The following is a 22,839-nucleotide window of genomic DNA, read 5'->3' as shown; positions in this document are numbered from 1 at the left end:
CGCACCAGCACCCACAACGTACCACACACACACGCACACACCGCACCAGCACCCACAACGTACCGCACGCACACACTCACACACCGCACCAGCACCCACAACGTACCACACACACACACTCACACACCGCACCAGCACCCACAACGTAGTGGCACACACACACTCACACACCGCACCAGCACCCACAACGTACCGCACGCACACACTCACACACCGCACCAGCACCCACAACGTACCACACACACACGCACACACCGCACCAGCACCCACAATGTACCGCACGCGCACGCGCACTCACACACCGCACCAGCACCCACAATGTACCACACACACACACGCACACACCGCACCAGAACCCACAATGTAGCGGCACACACACATACCAGATTGGTATTGCCAACGTGACAATGTCCACGTGCCTTCCACTCTGCACACTGTGGGAGGTTTGCGCAGCGTTGCTCACAAGCCTCACCCCGACCCTGACCCTTCCTTGCCGTGCGTCTCGCCTGTTCAACCAATCGCAGGGCCACTGATGGTGGTGGTGGAATATTGCAAGTACGGAAACCTGTCCAACTACCTCCGCAACAAGAGACAGGACTTCGTGACCGACAAGGTACCTGGGACTGATCTCGTCAGATCTCTGAAGCCCGGCGGAACTGTGCACGGGCAGTGCTTGGCCGTGCGACCACCTTTCGCCAACGGGCAGTCCATGGGGCTGTGGGCTGTATGTGATGGGCAGGAGAGGTCAGTGCAGTAAAACATCCATTGTAGCGTTTCTACGCTGCGACGTCAAAGCTCCCCGTCTTCACCCAACCCACGCTGACCAGCGTGGCAAAGTTTGGAAAAATATCCCCCCACGACTCGCAAACCCCTTGAAAGGGCTGTCTGTCCACAGCGGCTTATTTCAGCCGGCTCTCTCTGGGTCAGCAAGCCACAAAGTGTTTACACACCCAGCGCACCACGTCCGGTATCCCTCTCGCTATGGCAGTGGCTACTGGTCACTTGCCTTCTGCAGTGTCTTGTTGGAATGGTGAGAGGTCGCTCGTTAAAAATTGGTGATTCCCTGCTCAAATGAGCAACCGAGGTTATGCTCAGCTCCTGCTTACAGTCCTAAACCAGTGGTGGAAATTGCACATTGCTATGACAGGGGGCAAGTGGTACTAATTTTATCGACCGGGGTGGGGGGGGGGGGAGGATGATGATGGGCTGAGTACACCCCTACCAAGGAATTGAACTCGCAACCTCCCGACTGCCAGCCGCTCTCCCCGTCGTGCGCACGGCACCGTGGCGGCAATACCACGGCTGCACGGCTTCGCGCGTGCGGGCGTGCCGGTGTCGCGGGCGTGCGCTGAGTTTCCACCGTGCTCGCCGCAGGAGAGGCCGGGCAAGACGCGCGGGGACCGGGCGGACGCGCGGGAGAACGGGGACGAGAAGACGCGGCGCCTGGACAGCGTGGCGAGCTCACGGAGCTCCAACAGCTCCGGCTTCGCCGAGGACAAGACGCTGCGGGAATGCGAGGCCGACGAAGGTAGGGGCGGGCGACGTCGCGCCAGCGGGCGGGAAGGTCGCTGTACACTTCCCAAGGTGGTGGTTGGCATTGGCCCACCATCTCACCACGATCCCCCAACCCTTCAACTTTGGATCTACCACCTAGAGGGCAGAATGTGGTGTTTGTCACCCACCACCTCCTCCCACTTTACTCGCCCCCACCTCCAAGGAATTTTTTTTAATACTTTGGTGCGGTGCTGTAATTATAATATATTATTATAATTACACGGTAATCATAATATGAATACAATAATTACCGTGTAATTATAATATTATACAATAATACAATAATATTATAATTACCGTGTAATTACTGCGTAATGTGGGGTAGTGCTTATGTGTCCCCATTTATTTATTTGAGGACAGGCCCATCACGCAAGCCAACAACTAACGGCACGATTAAAGTTGTACGAAACTCGAGTGAACACGCCTCTTGGAGTGAGAGAGGTTATACGAACTTGTACGGTATACGAGTCTATGCAAAGACAAAGTCACTGCATCGTGCACTTCCAGATGTGTTTCTGCGGCCGTCTGGAACGCACTCCCTTCCGATATTAGGAGGCCACGGAAGCTGCGCATTTTTATATCGAGATTGAAAACTCATTTCTTCAGAACTGCTTTTTGCTTTTAGTTTGTTGTCCTTCCCTCTCCGCACCTCCGATTGGCACGATTGGCTTCGTACGGTGCGAAAGAAGTTCAACATCATACATACATACATACGTCTATGCTGTCTCAAGGTCACGCTCCGCAGTCTAGTTCATTGCAGCTGCGCTTAACGCGCTGAGCGACCGGGGGCCTTGCGAGCGCCGGCCCTCGTAACGTGTTTAGTGCCACTTTACGTTGACAGAAAAATAAACCTTTCCACGGTTTTTTTTTATCCTTTCACTCTCTCTCTCTCTCAAAAGAGAATGAACTTGACCTGAAGCCAAAGCCTAAAAAAATGATTGACCGTGGTTGTGCCAGCGTTTCGCTTCTCGAGCTGCAGGCTGACGAGAGGCTCTGCTGCGGGGTTGGGTGGCGTGCGTGCGAGCGAGCGGTGGCGCAGCGGTTAGCGCACTTCGCCTCGGACCTTGCCACCCGAGTTCGATTCCCGCTCACGGCCATCAACGTCAGTGGTGGATATTTGAACCGGTCCCGGGCAGCCGCAAATGAGTACCTGGTGCGGTGTGTCAGCATCAGCACTGCGGAGACAAAGGCGGCCGAGCGTACCGCTGGACCCTCACCGCCCCGTGTTTGCCTTCTTGTCAGTGCTCACGAACAGCACTTTTGCCCCAAGAGTCTGTTACAGGCTATACGGGGGATCTTTGCCTTTATGTGCCCGTGTGTGCCCGTGTGCATAGATAAGAACACCACCTCGGTATGTCGTTCACGCATGAGTGCGTATGCGTACGTGCAGTGAGGCACACTCACCCGTTCGCTCGCGAAGTGAAGCATGCTGCCCACAACAAGTCTCAGCAGACCGCATTGTTGACAGAAGTACGGTGACTACAGCGGAGTGAATGTTGCTGCTGCTGTCGGCTGGTCGAAAGCGTCCCCAATTTCATTCCATTCCTTTTCCTTTGCACGTACACACGTTGGACTTCGTTCGCACCGTACGTAGCCAACCGTGCTCATCGGAGGTGCGGGGGGGGACAACAAACTAAACAAAGAGAGGAGTTCTGAAGAAATGAGTTGTTCCTGTCGGATAGTGGCCTCAGAACTCTCTGACGCCGTCTCTCTTGCTGCCTTCATCTCTGATCCACACAGTCATTTCCCCCCCCCATCGCCTTTCGTCAGTTGCTGACATGACATGCCCTGCCCGTTTCTACTTCATCTCTTTTTACATTAACAACTCTGCCGCTCTTTTGAAGATGGAATCGAACCGGTAACCATCTGGATTGCAAGTCCGGTGCACTAACCACTGCACTGCAGCAGCGTCCATTCTGCAACATACACGAAATCATCGTTACTGAACGATTCGATGCATCGTTGCAGACCTAGATGCTGTTTGCTGCTACCCACTCGAGGCATCTGTGATTGCCGTCACGTCCCGTGTCCTCTGCCCGATGTCTGATGCTCAGAGTTCGACGAGACCTGCAAGCGACCGCTGACCATGAAGGACCTCATCTGCTACAGCTTCCAGGTCGCTCGTGGGATGGAGTTCTTGTCTTCCCGCAAGGTGCTCCACCCTCTGCTCGCCTTCGGCAGTTATCGGAATAGGGTTTCCCCCCCTTTTTTTCTGGAAACAAAACAGGTGTTAAGATTTTAAAACACCAAACTGAAACCTTTTGCAAGGAATCATGTCTGCATTAACCACACATATTTGTGGTGAAAATACAAACACTAAACATGCCCTGACAGTATATGCATCGTCTTTGAAGCTGATTGGTCCACACCAGAGACGGCTTTCTTTAGAGCCTCGTCTCAAAACGGTATTAGACCAGAGGACGCCAAAAGGCTACAGCACAAAGACAATGCCACTATCAGGACAATGCGTATACTGTCAGAGCATGTTTTTTGTTTGTATTTTCACCACAAGCATCTGTGGTTAATGCAGACATGATTCCTAGCAAAAGGTGTTTCAGTTTGGTGTTTTAACATTTAACACAGCTGTTTTGTTGCCAGATAAAAAGGGGAAAACCGATTATTATATTTTGACGCTGGCAAAGGAGGCCCCATGATGCGTCAGTTATCATTTACTCCGCACCTTCCGCGCGCTGCCAGTCACCTTCACCGCCTGAGCCGGTGAAAGTCCCCTTATCCCGAGACGTGAGAGATGTTTTTGTTCCTGACTTCGCTGGATTCGTCCGAAAAAAAATCCCAATCCTGTGCCGAGACGTGCCGTGTAGAGACGCCATCGCCCGAAACGTCGCCCGTTTGGTGGCCTTCCTCTCGAGGCAGAGCTGTTGACGGGACACGTTTGGCTTGTTGTTATTTTTCGCTTTGTGCACCACAGCCAACGGAGCAACGTCAACAACGACATTTGATTGACGTCGCTGATCGGTGCATCTTAAACCCCTTGCAGATCTTTGTTCTGATAACCCTCATGCATGGGGTCTGTGAACACAGGTTTTTTACCAATGTGTATAATTGTACTCATCTGTTGCTATCCAGTAACTCAGGGTAATGCACAAGCCCAATGCTATAAGTATCCCTGTAAACGAACGATCAGGACGGCATTAAAACTCCATCGTTACAGCGCCGGGCTGCACAACTTTATTGCATACAAAAGTACAAGGGATCGTTACGTAATTGCTACAGGGAGCTTTGTTGTAGAATTTGCATCGGCATAAATAGACAACCATAACAAACAGCGTAAACGTTTGTCTTTCATTCTTGTGACATTTCATTTCCCGTAAAACACTTTTTTTTTTTTTACAAAATTCAGTCTTTCCGCACAATGTACGTCCTGTTATTTGTGTTGTTGCCATCCTCCCTCCTGCATCTCTGCTCTCCGTCCCACAGTTATGCCCCTGGTTTTTTTTTGGTATTCATTTAATTTATTTATATCTTACATTTTCGTTCACCCCTCCCACCCCCACTTCATCTCCCACCTCGCCGATCCGTCAACTCCCTCCCCCCCCATCCACGGGGGCCGTGATCACAGTGCATCCATCGGGACCTGGCAGCCCGCAACATCCTCCTGAGCGACAACAACGTGGTGAAGATCTGCGACTTTGGCCTCGCTCGCGACATTTACAAGGACCCGGACTACGTGCGCAAGGGAGACGTGAGTCGGGCACGATGGGAGCGGCCGTCCCAGCGAGGGACGGCCGCTTCCTCAGCTACCCCCCCCCCCCCGCATCCCCCCCACCCACGTGTTTCCGAGCCGTGCCGAGCGTTGTTCAGCACGATGTCCGACGTTCTGCTCAATCGGCCCGGGAGGGGGGGGGGGGGGAGGCGGTGGTTGACGAAAAGGGAGGTAGAAATATCCTGGGAGTGATGGACGCGTGTATGTATGCACGCACGTTGAACTTCTTTCGCACCGTACGTAGCCGGCCGCGCTGATTGCAGGTGTGGTGTGGGCGGGGGGGGGGGGGGAAGAGAAGTACAACAAACAAAACACGCAAAGCAGTTTTGATTTAAAGCTTTCGTGACTGCAGTAATTCATATTCTTAGTTTTTTTTATTATTTTGTTGTTTCCCTTCAACGTGACTTTACCGAAAAAACTAAGAATACGTAAAGCAGTTCTCAAGAAATTAGTTTTTAATCTAGAGTTAAAAGTGCATAGCTCCGGTGGCTTCCTACTATCGAAAGGAAGAGCGCTCCAGACGGCCACTGAAGGCGCGCGATGCGGTGACCGCGCCTTTGTTCGATGGCCAGCAAGCCGAAAGGCGCTGCGTGAGAAGCCCCTGCACGTGTCCCGTGAGGCCATAGGAATAGATTTACGTCCGCGTTTACGGAGTTAGACTGATGGGCCTTAATCTAAGTTGTCTTGTGGTTGTTGTTGTTGTTGTTTGACTTGCATCCCACTGGGATTTTTTGCACACAGCGTAGGTAGGTGTACGGTGCTTTTTTCAGGAATATTTTGCTGGTTTTTTTTCATGGATTTTCTGTTTGCACAGTCACACATAGTCACTTAAAGATGTTTTTCTTGTTAATGTTTTTGTGTTTGTTGCGGTTGCACCCGATTCAAGGGCCGAATGGCTCACAGGGGCTATACCAAAAAAATGAAACTGAAACTGAAATATTGCGCAGGTTTGCATTCCTATCGCGGATGCCAACAGCCTCGCGATCAGGACGATCGGAAGACACTCCTCAGGAGTTGTCAGCACAAGATAACCTATTGAAGAAAGCAAGTGTTGAAAGGCTGCAAAAGACTTTTGCCATCATTTCCCTAGCCCCCCCCCCCCCCGGCAATTGCAGACCCCCCCCCCGCCCCCCCCACTTTGGTAAATAATTGAGAGTTAGGGATGGAAATCACCTGTGTTCATTTCAATCCAATACCATTTGGTTCGAGGAACTCCGCTCGGGGTCTGATGTTGGGCAGACGCGGCAAATCTCTACATGAGCATTTAAAGCGCCGTTTAACATTCTTAATGAAAGCCATCTGCAAACTCTGCGTGAACTCAACGAGCATGCGGTTATGCCCGCAGAAAGTTTGGCGATAAAACTGGGAACGTTTTGGCCGATGTATGTATGAGTGTCGCTCGAGACGAACAGCATCGTTTCACTGGAATGCCACTGTGCTTTAAATTTAGACCTAAAAAATTTGTTACATTTTCCCCAGCTATGTTTTTTTCTGCATTTTGTTACTTTAAATATGGGCCTGGCGAGCCAGAACCTCTTTGGCAGACTCTTTTTTTATTTGTTTGTTAAACTTTAATTTTACAGAAGTAAAAATATGCAAATATCATTATGGGCAGAGCGGTTGTACAGTGAACCCGGCAACCCGAGTTTGAGTTCTGGCTACGTCTAACATGGTCTTGCCCCTACCCCACACTGCTTCACCACCCTTCCCTGACCAGCGTGGTGAAGTGTGGTAACAAAAAACCCCTCGTGACTGACATGGCACTCGGGACACCTGGTGGATTATTAATAGCTGGTATTTATTTTCAGTTCTGTACATTTTGCCAACATAGCTTACGTTCCTGAAACAGGTCAGAAATGCACGATGTCTGCTCTGTCACTGACATTTTCAGGCTCGTCTGCCGCTGAAGTGGATGGCCCCGGAGTCGATTTTTGACAAGTTGTACACCACGCAGAGCGACGTGTGGTCCTTCGGAGTGCTTCTCTGGGAAATATTTTCCCTGGGTGAGTGAGGCCTTAATGTCAGCCGGGTCTGTCTGGGTCAGCGGCCCAGAAAAATATTTGCACATCCAGCACAACCGCGCTACTACTCGCGTGCCTACTCCTCCAGTCTAACAGTAACCCAGACAATGTTTCCACATCTGGCATACCACATCGGGTATACCTTGCGCTATGGCTGTAGGTACTAGTCACGTGTCACCTACTCCAAGTCTACCAGTCACCTGCAAGGATATTTCATGAGAAATTAAGCGCGGTGCTGAGGGAAGCCATCGCATTCCCAGGGACTAGGACCCCCCCCCCCAACCTCGTCTTGACTCTTTAGGAATGTCTGAAATTTTTAATTTTTAGAGCTGGAGTTTATCCAAATTAAGCGCAGAACCAAATTTAATATGATGTTTTTTTTTTAATGCGCAATCATTAATGAACTGGGTGAGACCATCAACTCACTACACTTGAGAACCTGCTTTAATCAGATAGCCGCTTTCCAACCCAGGATCTCAGTGGTGTCAGATCAGCGCTCTGACCACTTTCCCACTTCTTGTACACAGAGCGGGCGGGGAAGTGCTTCCCACTGCTGTGTGGGCCAGAGGTTTGCTAGAAGGGATTTCATACACTAGCTCTGTGATATCTGCGTCAGTGGGTCACCCCTTAACATGGGTGGTTGTGCTGCCCTGTGAGAGATCCCAATCCAATACGTTGTCTAATGACATGACACTGAAGTAATATGGAGGATTTTTTTTGTAGATATAAAAGTAGAATTGTAATTGCACGTCGGGGAAAAAGGTCGGGGCAACTGAGCAATCATTTTGTTGCAAGCAATGGGAACATTTGGCACGAAAATTGCGAATAAAAATTTAACAGGGTTGAATTATAAGCAGGATTTTGTTTTACTTCCTAAAATAACAGTACAGCTACAAAAAATTGCAAATGTAAATTTCGCAAAATTGAATATTAACAAGTTGGGTATTTTTTTTTACTGAAATAACATATTTTTTTGTAAGGGAAGTGGGGGGGGGGTAGTGCCATAGTGATTAGCGCACTGCATTATGTACCGATCCACAGCTAACATCAGTGGCGAAATATATCTGTACCCATTCTGGGCCCTCTCTCTTCGGCTTAAACAACTCACTGTGACCAGCGTGGTGAAGTATGGTCATACAACCCCCGTGGCCAACACTGCATTGAAAAGGCCTTCATCCAGCAGTTGATATACAAAAGGGATATACATTATCATAAATGTCTTAACCCTTTCTCTTGTTTGCCAAATATTTTCAACGAAGTCTCGATTTTTCGGGAGGGTTTGCGAAATCCGTTTTTTTTTTAGCTGTGCTGTGGGAGCTGCTTTTACAATTTCGCAATGTTAAGATTCGGAGCTAATTTGCACCTGCCTTTGTCTTGGCGGGAATTGAGGCCAAGGCAGAGTTCGTAACCACGTGCTCCGACGGTTTCTTATGAGGGCTGAAATCGCAGATTAGTTCGTACGTACGAGAGAGGAGATGCACTGTAAGTTTTTATTTATTTCCGCGATAACAAAACCGCATGATGCCGTTGGCGCACAGAGCAGGCTCTTTCATTCTTCTGCAGTGACCTAATCGATCACATGCTTTGAAATTGTCACGTGGGCCAGAACATAATTGAATGAGCCGCACACACGGCTTCATGGATGAGCCATTTGTGCAAAGCCATTAAGTGATTTAGAGATACGCGGAGAGCGCAAAGCCCTCTGTGACAGCGGCGCAAGCGGATTAAATTGTGACTGTGGGCCGAGGCATCAAAATAAAAAATATATAAAAGGAGCGAATTGTATAATAAGCCTCTAATTGGGCACGTAAAAATACCTGCTCAGCAATGTCACGACTTAGAATGACATGTTCTAATAACCAGCGATCTTTTCCGCTTGCTCAGACTTCTGCAGGTACAAACCAGAGTCACCACCTGGCCTGGGTTTTCCTAGAATCGCCCTTTCTTTTAGGTCGCCACCTTGGGAATTCTGTGAAGTCTTCCCAGTACATTCAAAGTCCTGTCTCTTAGTCATTTGCGTCAAAGGTATATGACGATACTAGATTTGAAGCTTTCGTGACTGCAAGGATCCATACTCTCTGGCTCTATTCGGTGAAGTCACGTAGGTAAAACATAAAATTAAACAACAAAAAATCACGACGTTTTGGCCACACAGCTTAAAGGACGCGACCTGGGCTTGGCTGTCTTCACTCCAACGATGTCCTCTGGACAGTACGGTCCCTTCACCTGATGAATGCCACTTGTGTTGTGGCCGAAACGTCGTGATTTTTTGTTGTTTTATTTTATTTTTTACCTACGTGACTTTACCGAATAGAACCAAAGAGTATACGACGATATTTGGATATTATAACACTCATTATCATGGTATTCACATGTTGCAACAGCTCTCTCGCTGGTTCAGCAGTTCCACTGCTGGATTTTTTTTTTCCGCCCGAGGACAACCGCTGGTGCTGCGATCGAAACGTCGCGAAACATTATTTTTTGTTTTGTTTTATTGTTCTACCTACGTGACTTTACCGCAAGAACCAAAGAGTATTCACATGCATTTCGTCCCTCTTCTGATTTGTCCTCAGAGGTGGCAACCAAAGTCGAGCCGTAGAGACATTTTTGTAACGAGTGAAGTATTTTTCGTTCCCTTTCACGTGTATATCTTTTTTTTTAAAGATACATTTATCACTCCGAAGAGCCAAGCTGTGTTGAGCATACGCGCCGGTGTCATGAGTTCACAGTTAATAAATCTACTGGCTGGATAGCCTCCAAAGTGACGCAATAAGGGCCTCACCCTGTTTTTGGAGCGATGCCAAAACCCTGGAGAAATGTTATCGGAATGATTGCAATTATATTTATGAATATGAATCATTTACAGTCCTGTGTCAATTCACCGCCATGCGAAGTTCGTCTCACGCTGCATCAGTCATGGGTTTTGTTGACACATTAAACTACTTTACAAATAGCTCCGCTGACGTAACGTTAGACTTACTGCGAAGCCCTTTGCGTTCTAACAGTAACACCGGGAGCGTGCATCGGTGGCAGGGGACATTGCGTGGCAATAAAAACCAACGCATCTGAGTTCCCTGCTCACTTTTTAATTGACTACGTTCCCAATCTCAGGACGCCTCCGCCGTCTCTCGGACGTATTGGCAATCTATAATGTGGACTGTAGCCTGGTTTTATGCTTGGTGAGCGTATTGGCAGTCTATAATGTAGACTGTAGCCTGGTTCTTAACCTCGATGAGTGTACTGGCAGTCTATAATGTAAACTGTAGCCTGGTGTTAAGCTGGTGAGCATATTGGTAGTCTGTTCCCGGACGCCTTCATCTCAAGAGCCTCCACCTCTGTGACTGGGTTTCCGAATGACACATTTCCTCACTTCAAATAAGTGCCGCTCATTCCATTGAAAATAGATTCAATAAATTGGGCGGCAAATACAAATGGCTACATCCGTCCGACAGAAAAAAAACGTATCCTGCTCGCGAACATGATGAAAAGGGACGCGTGCTTTGGGTTTTGTCGAATAAATTCATATAGGATGCAGTGAACGAGTGTTTTTTTTCATTGAAATCAGAAACACGTAATGGGTACCGTTCAATTTAGCACGCAGATATGTATGTATTTAACCATCTATAATGGGGGCGCTTCACTTACAAACGACGCATTAATCTCATGGCGCAACGCCAGCAGTGGTGGATTTTAAAGATAAACAAATTCAGTTGTGCAAAACGGTAACTTACTCGACTTATATAAATTCGAATCGGAGGAGCTGAGTTATTTCCTGAGCTTCTTAATGGAAACGCAGTCTGTCTGGTTTCCTGCCGCTAATGCCTCTTCAGGGCTTCCCCTGCCCAGCATCCGTGAGAGACGCGACCGGAGTCCACCGGACGGATCCTTCTGAATTATTGCAACAATTACGATCGGCTCGTTACGGTCACGGAATTCGTGTCTCGAGATATTTGATGCTCCAAGTTAAAACGTTTGAAATGATGCATACCCCTTCACTGCAAGCGTTTTGTATGCATTGAAAGTGTTCTCAGAAATGACGATTCGTCTCAATTTGCGTGATCTGCTGACACGCACATTTATTGTATTTTCCTCCTCATAATACAATTCAAGCAAGATGGTTTAGATTTGTTTTTTGAGACGAAAACTTCTCGATGGGAGGGTAACATTTACGGTGTCCCAAAAACGACAGTGCCCGAGTTGCACTGCGTAGATTTCCACGGTTGTACTGTGTAGCTCCCTGCTGTGTTTTCGGGTTGCACCGTCTGAAGAAGCTCCCAGCACGTGGAGCGAAACGTCGGACATCGTGCTGAGGGACACGCGGTACAACCCGAAGACAAATGGGAGAGCTGTACAGCATCGTAGTTGGTTATAAAATGTAACAATCGGGCATTTTCTTTCTAGTTTCTTCATAAACAAAATTCTTTGGTTCTTTCGGTAAAGTCATGTATATAGAAAAATAAGAATAGAAAATAAAGTGACCAATACTTCTGCCGTGGCTGATCATTATTATTTTAATGCAGCTGTCTCAGACGAAATTTATTTATCTAAGACGATGGTACTTTGCAAGCCTACTGGCTATCAACAAAGATTCGTTCATGAAGCCATCCATATATACGGACACAGACACAATTTCAACCGAGAGGATGGTTATAAGCTCAGCAATCATTGGAAATATGTCATCAACCACTTTGGGTCATGACTTGATTTGTGTTTTCTTGTCAAACTCCACTGTCAGCAGTGTGGGTGTGTGGAGCGAGGTGCAATGCTTTGATTAGTGTAGACCTACTGAGGGTGTTGGGGTTTTCTCCTACATTAACATTAGCTGCCCTGCCCATCTCTAAACCTTTATAAACAGTTTGCCTATAGAGGCTAACCCCCTTTTTCCTGATGACGACCGCTTGTGTTACGATCGAAACGTCGTGGTTTTTGTTTTTTTATTTTTAATCTTATTTGATTTTTATTACTGAAAGAACCAGAATAAGTCTACATTATTTATAGACTGCCAGTGCACTGACTCAGGTTAAGAACCAGGCTACAGTCTGCATTATAGACTGCCAGTACACTCACCCTGATTAAGAACCAGGCTACAGTCTGCATTATAGACTGCCAATATGTTCACCAGCTTAAAACCAGGCTACAGTCTACATTATAGACTGCCAGTACACTCACCCTGATTAAGAGCCAGGCTACAGACTACATTAGTGCTTGTTGTTTTTATTATTATGATTTTTTATTAACTTTCTTTTTTTCTATCTACGTGACTTTACCGAAAGAACCAAAGAATATGAATTCCTGCAGTCGCGAAAGTTTTAAGTCAAAATTTAATAAACAAAAGTTGACCGTGTGGAATTTTGCAGGCGCGTCGCCTTACCCCGGAGTCCAGATCGATGAAGACTTCTGCCGGCGACTGAAGGACGGAACCCGCATGCGGCCACCAGAGTACAGCACACCTGACACGTGAGGCAACGCACACACACACGCACGAAGCAAAGACAAAGACTCCCCACGTAGCCTGTTCAAAAGGTTGGGGCAAGTGCCGTTAGCGACCACCTGGTCGGCGTGCGTCGGTTGCGGCATGGCCAAGAGAACTCCGCACCCCCACTGCCTTTTTCTCTTCGTTCGTGGCTGAGTCGACCTAGGGGGGAGACCCAGGACTGGTAAAAAAAACTCTCAACGAATGTTAGCACGTGGCCAGGAATTTAATTTGTGTAGTCGCAGTTCACTAACCACCGTGCCACCGCTTCTCCTAGTCATACATACACACATACACTAGAGTACACACACACACAAGTCAAAGGTTCCTTTGATAGCATTTGTGGCATGCATGGAAAATTAAGGTGTGGTGCGGTCAGTGGTATTGGCATGGGTGGTTGTGCTGACCTGTGAGAGATCCCAATCCTTATCAGGTACTCATTTTTGGTTGAGTTGCCCTTGGGAGTCCCACGCCAATTTAAGATCCATTGGAATGTAACCATGGCTTGACTCATCGATTAAACGATTCCTGTGCTCATAATGCATGCATCGTACCTTGCGTGTAAGAACCGATCACCTAAAGAGATACAAGAAGAATTTGATTTCTGAATCGAATTATGACCCCCGAAATGCCTCGTGCTGTCAACGCTGGGGAATTGAACTCGGGTCGCCGGGCTCGTAACGCGGTGTGCTGACCATTGCGCCACCGCTCCTTACACACACTCAAACTTTCTACACACGTGCATCAAACATCACCACCACTCACCGACGAACTGTGGTGGTTTTCACCTGGGTATCTGTGTCACCCTCAGTGCACTCTCAAGAGTCAGTTAACAATATTGTCCACGTACATACACAGGCAGGCCTTTGTCAAACCACTGCTGGACAAGACTCTTCCCAAGCAATGCGGGTAAATGGGGGGTTATTTGACCATACGGTTGGTGAAGGCATCGGGGAAAGGAAAACGCAGGAGCGTATAAAGTACAGTACAACAGTGGATGTTGTTGCGCCGTCCTCTGTTGCCCTCAACATCGTCCCACTCATGGGAGGTCAAGGCGCTGACACAGTTAAGTAGGTGTTTCCTGGCTCAAGTGGCCTGTGCTCGGAATTATGGAGACCGGCGTCTGGACTTTCAGTGGACAATTCCAGGTCTCCCTGCCAGAGACATTGTTCAGCTTTCCATTTCAATCTCTTCGCAGATATTTGTCATGGACTTTGTCCAACTTTATCGGAGAGTGGTCGACAACAAAAAATGTTGGACCGCCTCTGTCTGACCAACAGAGCTTGCATTTATCCATTGTTAGTAATATGGAAATTTTAAAGAGTGAAGATTTTTTGTTGAAGTCAACGTCACAAATTTGTTATTGTGCACAATTTTCCTTCGATTCAGAGGTGCGGGAAACCGCAGGCAATCGGGATAACAGCTAGAACCCGTGCTAACGATTGCCTTCAGCTCTGTGGCCCTATAATTTGGGGTGTTTAGCCAACTCCATTGACGAGTGGATTGTACATGTACAGGCCTACAATGTCTGTTTCGCACCATTGCTGGTGGAAGTGTCTTTACCAGGGGGAGCTCTGGAGAGCCCCTCTCGAGCATATTTGGCCTTCTATTCCACGCTGGGCAGATGCACCCACACTTTAACCCACCACAGGTGTACCCACACTTTAACCCACCACAGGTGTACCCACACTTTAACCCACCACAGGTGTACCCACACTTTAACCCACCACAGGTGTACCCACACTTTAACCCACCACAGGTGTACCCACACTTTAACCCACCACAGGTGTACCAACACTTTAACCCACCACAGGTGTACCCACACTTTAACCCACCACAGGTGTACCCACACTTTAACCCACGACAGATGTACCCACACTTTAACCCACCACAGGTGTACCCACACTTTAACCCACCACAGGTGTACCCACACTTTAACCCACCACAGGTGTACCCACACTTTAACCCACCACAGATGTACCCACACTTTAACCCACCACAGGTGTACCCACACTTTAACCCACCACAGGTGTACCAACACTTTAACCCACCACAGGTGTACCAACACTTTAACCCACCACAGATGTACCCACACTTTAACCCACCACAGGTGTACCCACACTTTAATCCACCACAGGTGTACCCACACTTTAACCCACCACAGGTGTACCAACACTTTAACCCACCACAGGTGTACCCACACTTTAACCCACCACAGGTGTACCCACACTTTAACCCACCACAGGTGTACCCACACTTTAACCCACCACAGATGTACCCACACTTTAACCCACCACAGGTGTACCAACACTTTAACCCACCACAGATGTACCCACACTTTAACCCACCACAGGTGTACCCACACTTTAACCCACCACAGGTGTACCCACACTTTAACCCACCACAGATGTACCCACACTTTAACCCACCACAGGTGTACCCACACTTTAACCCACCACAGGTGTACCCACACTTTAACCCACCACAGGTGTACCAACACTTTAATCCACCACAGGTGTACCCACACTTTAACCCACCACAGGTGTACCAACACTTTAACCCACCACAGGTGTACCCACACTTTAACCCACCACAGGTGTACCCACACTTTAACCCACCACAGGTGTACCCACACTTTAACCCACCACAGGTGTACCCACACTTTAACCCACCACAGGTGTACCCACACTTTAACCCACCACAGGTGTACCAACACTTTAATCCACCACAGGTGTACCCACACTTTAACCCACCACAGGTGTACCAACACTTTAACCCACCACAGGTGTACCCACACTTTAACCCACCACAGGTGTACCCACACTTTAACCCACCACAGGTGTACCCACACTTTAACCCACCACAGGTGTACCCACACTTTATCCCACCACAGGTGTACCAACACTTTAACCCACCACAGGTGTACCCACACTTTAACCCACCACAGATGTACCCACACTTTAACCCACCACAGGTGTACCCACACTTTAACCCACCACAGGTGTACCCACACTTTAACCCACCACAGGTGTACCCACACTTTAACCCACCACAGGTGTACCCACACTTTAACCCACCACAGGTGTACCAACACTTTAACCCACCACAGGTGTACCCACACTTTAACCCACCACAGGTGTACCCACACTTTAACCCACCACAGGTGTACCAACACTTTAATCCACCACAGGTGTACCCACACTTTAACCCACCACAGGTGTACCAACACTTTAACCCAACACAGGTGTACCCACACTTTAACCCACCACAGATGTACCCACACTTTAACCCACCACAGGTGACCTGCCGATCGACGGATATGGAGGGAAATTTGCAGCCATCGTGCTGATCAACATGCGGTCTCCATAATCATTAAATCACCATCACTGTGCTGGTCACCATTACTGTAGGCATTGCCTCAGTTTAACTGGCGGTGCCGATAGCGTGGTGCTGGCCACCCAGCCACCTGCACGTATCGTGACGGCCTTCAAAGGAGCTGCCTTGCCCCGGCAGCCTGTTGAGGCTACATGAGGGATCTTTACCTGTGTCTGTGCTCCCGGCAGCTATCAGATCATGCTGGACAGCTGGTGTGGGGACGCCTTGGACCGGCCAACCTTCTCGGAGCTGGTGGAGCGACTGGGGGACTTGTTGCAAGCCAGCGTGCAGCAGGCAAGCAAGACCCACCGGCCACAGGGCCTTCACGTAGTGGGGGTCCTGACACATTGAAAGCAGCCGCCACCCCCTCCCAATCTTTTAATGGACTGGTGCGGATAGAGACAAGAGATCGCGATGTAGTAAAGCGAGGGAGATGTATATACAAGAGACAAAAATGTATGTTGGATGAGAGAAGAGCGATACAGACAAAATCGGGGGCAAGTGATAACGACGAGCGTTTTAATGGTAATTAGCTACGTTGTGTTCAGTAGGTTTTGAATTCGAATTGATATTCGATGCACCCCTGTTCCTTTTCATGCATCCGCAGCCTTTTGATCTTCTTGGCAACCCTAAGGATGTGCTTAGTTTGCTTATGCCTAGCGCCACCACTGACCTCGTGCATCTCATCGAGCGACGGATAATGTTTGCCAAACAAGTTGTGGCCGAGAGGAGGCTCGGGGCTCATGCCATGCCCGGGGGGCTGAGCCAGCACCACTGAGGGCCTTGGCTTTGCGAATGCCAGCGTTGAGTGACGCTCGATTAAACTGGGTTCACACGTACGTAGCGAGTTGATGGTCTCGGCCCAGTGACCTCGCGATTGTGTTGAGACTCCCATCACGCAAAATGTTGCGTTTCACCTGATGTGGCAAATTCCCAGCTGTTAAAATTTTTTTCTAAAAAGATCAGCTTGACGTGTGACAAACGCTCTGTGTGTGCGACGAGCATGGATGTAATAAACATATTCCCCCGAAGAAGAAGAGAGACCGATTGAAGCGACTTGAGAAGCAGCTTTTGTAACTTCATCTTGAAGAGCCATGCTTCGACGCTCGCTGCTAGAGTTATTGTGTTTACGTAGATAAATTATTCATCTCATGCCACACTCTTGATTGCGCAATCGGAATACAATCGGGAGAAAGAGATGTGCGCGTGTGTGCGTACATACACAATATGTATTTATACTAGGAGGAATCCGATGAGCTATAAAGCTCTTTTTCACAGATGTCCAGTAGTCACGCTCGCAGCTACCGGCGCGATAACGAGCGTCCCCTTCGCACCCCCATGTGACGTGGCTCCCCCGTGTGCATCGGCGCAGGGAGGGAAGGACTACCTGGTGGCTTTGGACGATGAATCGGGATTCTCCTTGCTCACCACTCCGGGTCCCTGTGCGGCGGACGACCCACACGACCCGAACTTCAACTACGACAACGTGGCCACCTTCAGGTGCCGAGCGATCGCTGGGCATTGCGCCGACGAAGACAACGATACCCCCATTCTAGCCTTTTGTAAAGACCGTCGGGGAAAGTGCTGTTCGTGAGCACCGATGAAGGTCGGCACGGCGAACGAGTGGGATTGGGTGGCCAGCACTGTGCCCCGCCGCCTTTGTCTCCCCAGTGCTGATGTTTACACACGGCGCAAACGCACGTGTACAAGCGAAGACGCGCTCTGTAGACTTTTGCTATTGGCGCAAGTGTTGCTGCCGATCACCCGTTCAGGCCGATATGGCAATAAGCGTTATGCCCAACCGCCTTTGTCTTTTAAGTGCCGATGTCAACTACACCGCACTACAGTCAACGTAGTGCGATTTTAGGACGGGTTCACCGGGAGGAGGTCAGATACAAACAGGTTGCAGGGAGGTGGCTGTATGGCTCAGCAGTTAGAGTACTTAAGCAGACACCGCTGAGATCCTGGGTTTGAATCCAGACAACCGCTTGTGGTTAAACCGGGTTCTTAAGTGTCGTGATTTGAAGGTTTCAACGTGGTCATCAATGACTGCGCTCAACAAACCCATCCCACACTGAATTTGGTTCCGCACACAATTTTGGTGCATTCCAATTCTGAGAACGAAAAAAACCATATTGCTACGTCCGTCATGTGACGAACATTGCTCTCAGGGGCGGTGAAGGTGCGACAGCGCTGCCCCTGCTGTGTTAACCGCAGGTCACTTGGTCAGAAACCAGAGGTAGCTCTGCGTTGTCTGCTTCCGTAGACCATTTTCGAACACGAAGGGTCACGCTGCTCTGTGACAGTTTCAGAAGGGTTCATCGCACACCTCCGATTGACACGGTTGGCCACGCACGGCGCGGAAGAAGTTCAACGCGCGTACACGTGGCAAAGCGGTAGCGCGGCGGTTAGCGCGCTGCGCTGCGAAACCCGTCGACCCGAGCTTGAATCTCCCTCACGGCCAACACCCGGTGACGGTTGTCTCAACCGGTCATTGGCCTCCCCTAAGGTCGACTCTCAAGATCCGGTGGTCGCCGTGACACGAGCTTGTTGCTCCATGAGCACGAACGTGTCGCCCCTCGCCGCAGGTACTCCTCGTCGGGCAGGAAGAGCGCCCGACCCGTGAGCGTGAAGACGTTCGACGAAGTGCCGCTGGAGAAAACGACTCCGGTTTCAAGAGAGGTAGGAGCCAGGCCACGCGTCAAACACCCAGCCAGAAGCGCGCGCCGTACATAAATATGCAACCCTGCACCGTTACCTTGCTTAACGTGGGCGGGGCGGGGTGGGGGGTGGGGCACTCAGCCCTCTGCAACCCCCCCTCCCCCCACCCTCCCAATGTTATGGGAATGTGAATATTGTGAAACTTTATCTCTATCAAGGCAATAGGCACGCACTGGGCGCCATCACTATCGTGCATAACTCAAGCGAGATGTTTTGTTAGTTCACGAGCCATTGACCACACCGTATGTAAGGCACGCAGCTCATTTCACTCTCTCATGGAAATTACCTTGCAGCAGGGAGTTTGGCAGTGCAGCCCACGGACGAAAGTTTTCAGCCAAAACATTTTTTTATGGTTTGTCAAGGAGTCATATTTCTGGGCTCCCCGGAATTGTCCCATTGAAATGCGATTATATCGCCATAATTTGGTTTAGAATAATATTATTTCCCTTTGTTTATCTGCTGAAGCTTCTCTTAGTCGCAAGGCCTTTTCAGGAGGTTCTTGAAAAATGTTGCAGTCAGGACAATGTTTTCCCAATTGAGCAATTTGCAGATAATTTTTCAAATTCGGCAAATTTCGGAGCGTGACGCCAGCACACACACACACAACGGGCGGGGGGGGGGGGGGCAATGTGAGGCAGATGACACGTAATGTTTACGATGAATACAAACCGTAGTATTCACCAGGGCCGCCGCGTAGCTTCAACCGCGAACCTCTGCAACGAGCGGTAACACGCTGCCTCCCGGGGCCACGTTATCGACGGCAGTCCGTTCACGAGAGCCGTGACGAGCGCACGGCCTTCGTGTGCTCGTGGCGTTTACAGCGGCCGGATTTTTTCACAGCGGTTGTGTTTGCTTCCGCTCTCGCAGGAGAACCAGACGGACAGTGGGATGATTCTGGCTTCGGAGGAGTTCAAGAGGCTGGAGGTTGGCTCGCGGTCGTCGGCAGCCTTCGGGTACGAGCACAAAGCGTCCGGCACTGTACTTCCCTGGAAAAAATAAAAACGGATAAATAATTGTTTTTGGCCAGGGGACATGGACCTAAGACGAGTATCGCAAAAAATAAAAAAACGGTCAAGAGATTGTTGTTGCTTCAACCGACGAGGCCACACGTTTTGTTTTAATTGGAATTTGTGTGTGCGTGTGTTCTCATTGCAAACACCACCCCCACCCCCCACCCCCCCACAAATTTCCCAAACCAAACACCATCCACCCGACCCTTCCTTCCAAACGCAGCGTCAAAAACGCTTCCAGCAAAAGCAAGGAGTCCCTGCTGTCCGAGGGGCCGGGGCGCTCTGCGGAGGAGGCCCAACAACACCACCACCACCACCACCACCACCGCCGCCGGCGGCTCCTCGAGGATGAGCCGGGCGACGAGCAGCAGGGGGAGAACCTGTTCTCGCACGAGGACCTAGGACGCGTGCTGCAGGCCACCGAGCCGAGGCACTCGATCGGCCGCCGCGCGAATTCCTCGCCGCCGCCGGCCTACGGGGCGTCCGTGCGCTACACGGTGTCGCCCGTGTGAGCGGCGACGCTCGCTTCCTGCCACGGCGGCAGGCCCCCTTGGTGGCGGGCGAGCTCCCGACGCCTCGCCGGGAGATGCGTGGCGAGGGCTCCGCGGGGCCTCTGCCAGGAGAGAATCTTGCCGTAGTGGCACCAAGACTCTGGAAACCCAGCCGCAGAGAGCCGCGTTGGCTTCCTAAACGAAAAACCTGCCGTTCGCGAGAAGAGTAGATTTAAAATCAACGTCTGGAGATGGCAGTGTTGCCACCTAAGCAGGTTTTCCCAGGATCGTCCTATTTTTTTAGGTGGTTGTCCCGCGAAATCTGTATGTCTTAGCGGGACATTAATGTTCCTGGTTTATTTTTGTCAGTTGTGTCACATAAAAACCACTCAAGACGTTGCATTTACATGTAGATCTCCCGTCTTCCTGTATTGTGAGATCTGGTGTTCCCGTGATATGTCCTGGGGCAGCCCCAAAGACACGGTAAGAGGAAGAAGGCAGACACTACATTAACTATTACTACTGTGTTGTGTGTGTTACGAAGGTATCTGCGTAGCGTATTTTATTTAGATTGTATTATTTCTTTTTCAACTGGAAAAAAAATGGTGGGAAAGATTTCTTGCTATGAAAAAAAGGTTTACAAAGGATGCAGCGAGTATCCACGAGTGAATGAATGACAATGTTTTACACACCATACTGTATTTCTTTTATGTAAAAAAAAAATCACTTATGTGAAAAACACCTGCTATTTTTAAATACCACTTAAGTAATGATTCGTCAAATATATGAAGGAGACATATTGTCTGCTTGTCTATTTTGATATATTAAAGCCGCATTTTTAACTTATTGTATCAATCCTATATCGTCAGGCCTTTTTGCTTTGTTGCCAGCATTTTGTTAGACTGCGCTTCGCGTATCGAGTTATATATATATTTTTTATATTTGCCGTTTCAACTAAACCTCGCCAAAGGAAAGGAGAATGTGTCCCGCCGAGGCATAAACGACCAGGGAGATGGAGCTATGAAATCAACTCACGCCGTAAGGAGTGAGACGGATTGTGGTTTCGCAAGACACGGAGAGAATGGTGATGACAGCGTGCGGAGGAGGCCTTTGTCCGGCCAGTGGAGAGGTGATGACCGACGGTGATACATTGTTAAACGGAGCGTTTTCGACGGCCCATATCTGCAGTGTTATGTACATGTTAAGTGTTTTATATATATAATTAAAACAGTCTACGGTGATATGTTTGAAATGATGAAAGTGCTTTGAATTTAGCAGAAAATTAAAGAGCTATCACTGTTCTTTTATTACCATATATTGACTTCTGTTTGCTTGCTGGTCAGGCCAATTGCAGTTACCTTATTGGTAATTTAACATTGGAGAGCATATTAAATCATAGATGTATGACACATGCAACCAGCGGTTATTCCCCCAGTTATTTCTATTACATTTACGGTATAAACGCACAAGTCGGACACCACCTCCATCTAAACAGGAAGTGTTTTTTCATGTTTCTAGAATATAGTATGGTAAGTTTATGAATGTCTCGTGACAATCGCCACATGTGCACTGACTACGATGTGCCACCTCCACAAGCAAGTGAAGATCACACACACACACCCGTGTATGTGATCTGCCATTGTTAACACATTCCTGCGGAGGGAGCTGGTAGGAACGTTGGGTTGCTCGGTCAATGGCCAGGGTCAACATGCGGCACCACGTGGTGTATTCCGCAAATATGCCCGACTGTGAGGGCGGGCACAAGCCGGCGTGAGTAGGTTACACGTTGAGTTTTATAAGGGCACCACGGGGTGACCAGCCCCTCCCCACCCAGCCCCACCCCTCCCACCCCCCACCCAGCCCCACCCAGGCCCTCCCCACCCTCCCCACCCAGCCCCTCCCCACCCTCCCCACCCAGCCCCTCCCCACCCTCCCCTCTCCACCCAGCCCCACCCCTCCCATTTTTGGATGCACGACGGACGGACGGACACAACCATCCCCTGTGGGCTGGTGTAACCAGGAGGTTCTTACCAGTATCGTGCTGTTTATTTACTTGTACGTTCCGGAGCGGACTAACAACTTGTAAAATAATAAACGTATCATTCTTACTTTGGTCTCTCTCTCAAACCCATTGTCGATGTTGCGTGTGTGTCGTTGCTAGCCTTCATAGGCACTCTCAGGCAGCATTTGCGTGCTGTTGTTCGGCGTGATGTGTACGTTGAACTTCTTTCGCACCGCATGGAGCCAACCGTGCTAATCGGAGGTGCGGTGATACCCGAGGAATGCAATTCCTGAAAAAGCTCCCGAGCATATGGAGCGAAACGTCGTGCAGAATTCCAAACTGCTGAACTGCACACGAGGTCGAGCCTGTAAATACATCGGCACGCCAAACAGCACAACCTCGACCATCTGTGATGTGGTGCATGCCCCAACAGTCTGGTATTTGCATCTACGGCGGTGCTAACACCGT

General features: G+C 49.3%; 1 protein-coding gene across 2 annotated transcripts in view; it reads left to right on the top strand.

Annotated features, from left to right (window-relative positions):
• FLT1 (fms related receptor tyrosine kinase 1) overlaps positions 1 to 22,477 on the top strand; it is an 81,596-nt gene extending 59,119 nt beyond the window's left edge. For both annotated transcript variants that reach the window (XM_032956517.2, XM_032956518.2), the window contains exons 20-30: positions 525 to 613; positions 1,375 to 1,528; positions 3,609 to 3,706; positions 5,135 to 5,257; positions 7,170 to 7,281; positions 12,657 to 12,756; positions 16,336 to 16,441; positions 17,520 to 17,647; positions 18,736 to 18,829; positions 19,736 to 19,821; positions 20,102 to 22,477. In XM_032956517.2, coding sequence (XP_032812408.2) covers positions 525 to 613; positions 1,375 to 1,528; positions 3,609 to 3,706; positions 5,135 to 5,257; positions 7,170 to 7,281; positions 12,657 to 12,756; positions 16,336 to 16,441; positions 17,520 to 17,647; positions 18,736 to 18,829; positions 19,736 to 19,821; positions 20,102 to 20,390 — 1,379 coding nt within the window. In that variant the 3' untranslated portion in view covers positions 20,391 to 22,477. The remainder of the gene's footprint in view (positions 1 to 524; positions 614 to 1,374; positions 1,529 to 3,608; positions 3,707 to 5,134; positions 5,258 to 7,169; positions 7,282 to 12,656; positions 12,757 to 16,335; positions 16,442 to 17,519; positions 17,648 to 18,735; positions 18,830 to 19,735; positions 19,822 to 20,101) is intronic.
• The last annotated feature ends 362 nt before the right edge of the window (positions 22,478 to 22,839 follow it).

The sequence above is a fragment of the Petromyzon marinus genome, chromosome 18, assembly GCF_048934315.1.
Source record: "Petromyzon marinus isolate PM22_M1 ecotype Great Lakes invasive population chromosome 18, UKy_Petmar_22M1.pri1.0, whole genome shotgun sequence".
In the NCBI taxonomy this organism is placed as follows: domain Eukaryota; kingdom Metazoa; phylum Chordata; class Hyperoartia; order Petromyzontiformes; family Petromyzontidae; genus Petromyzon; species Petromyzon marinus.
This window is presented reverse-complemented; position numbering and strand designations above follow the sequence as displayed.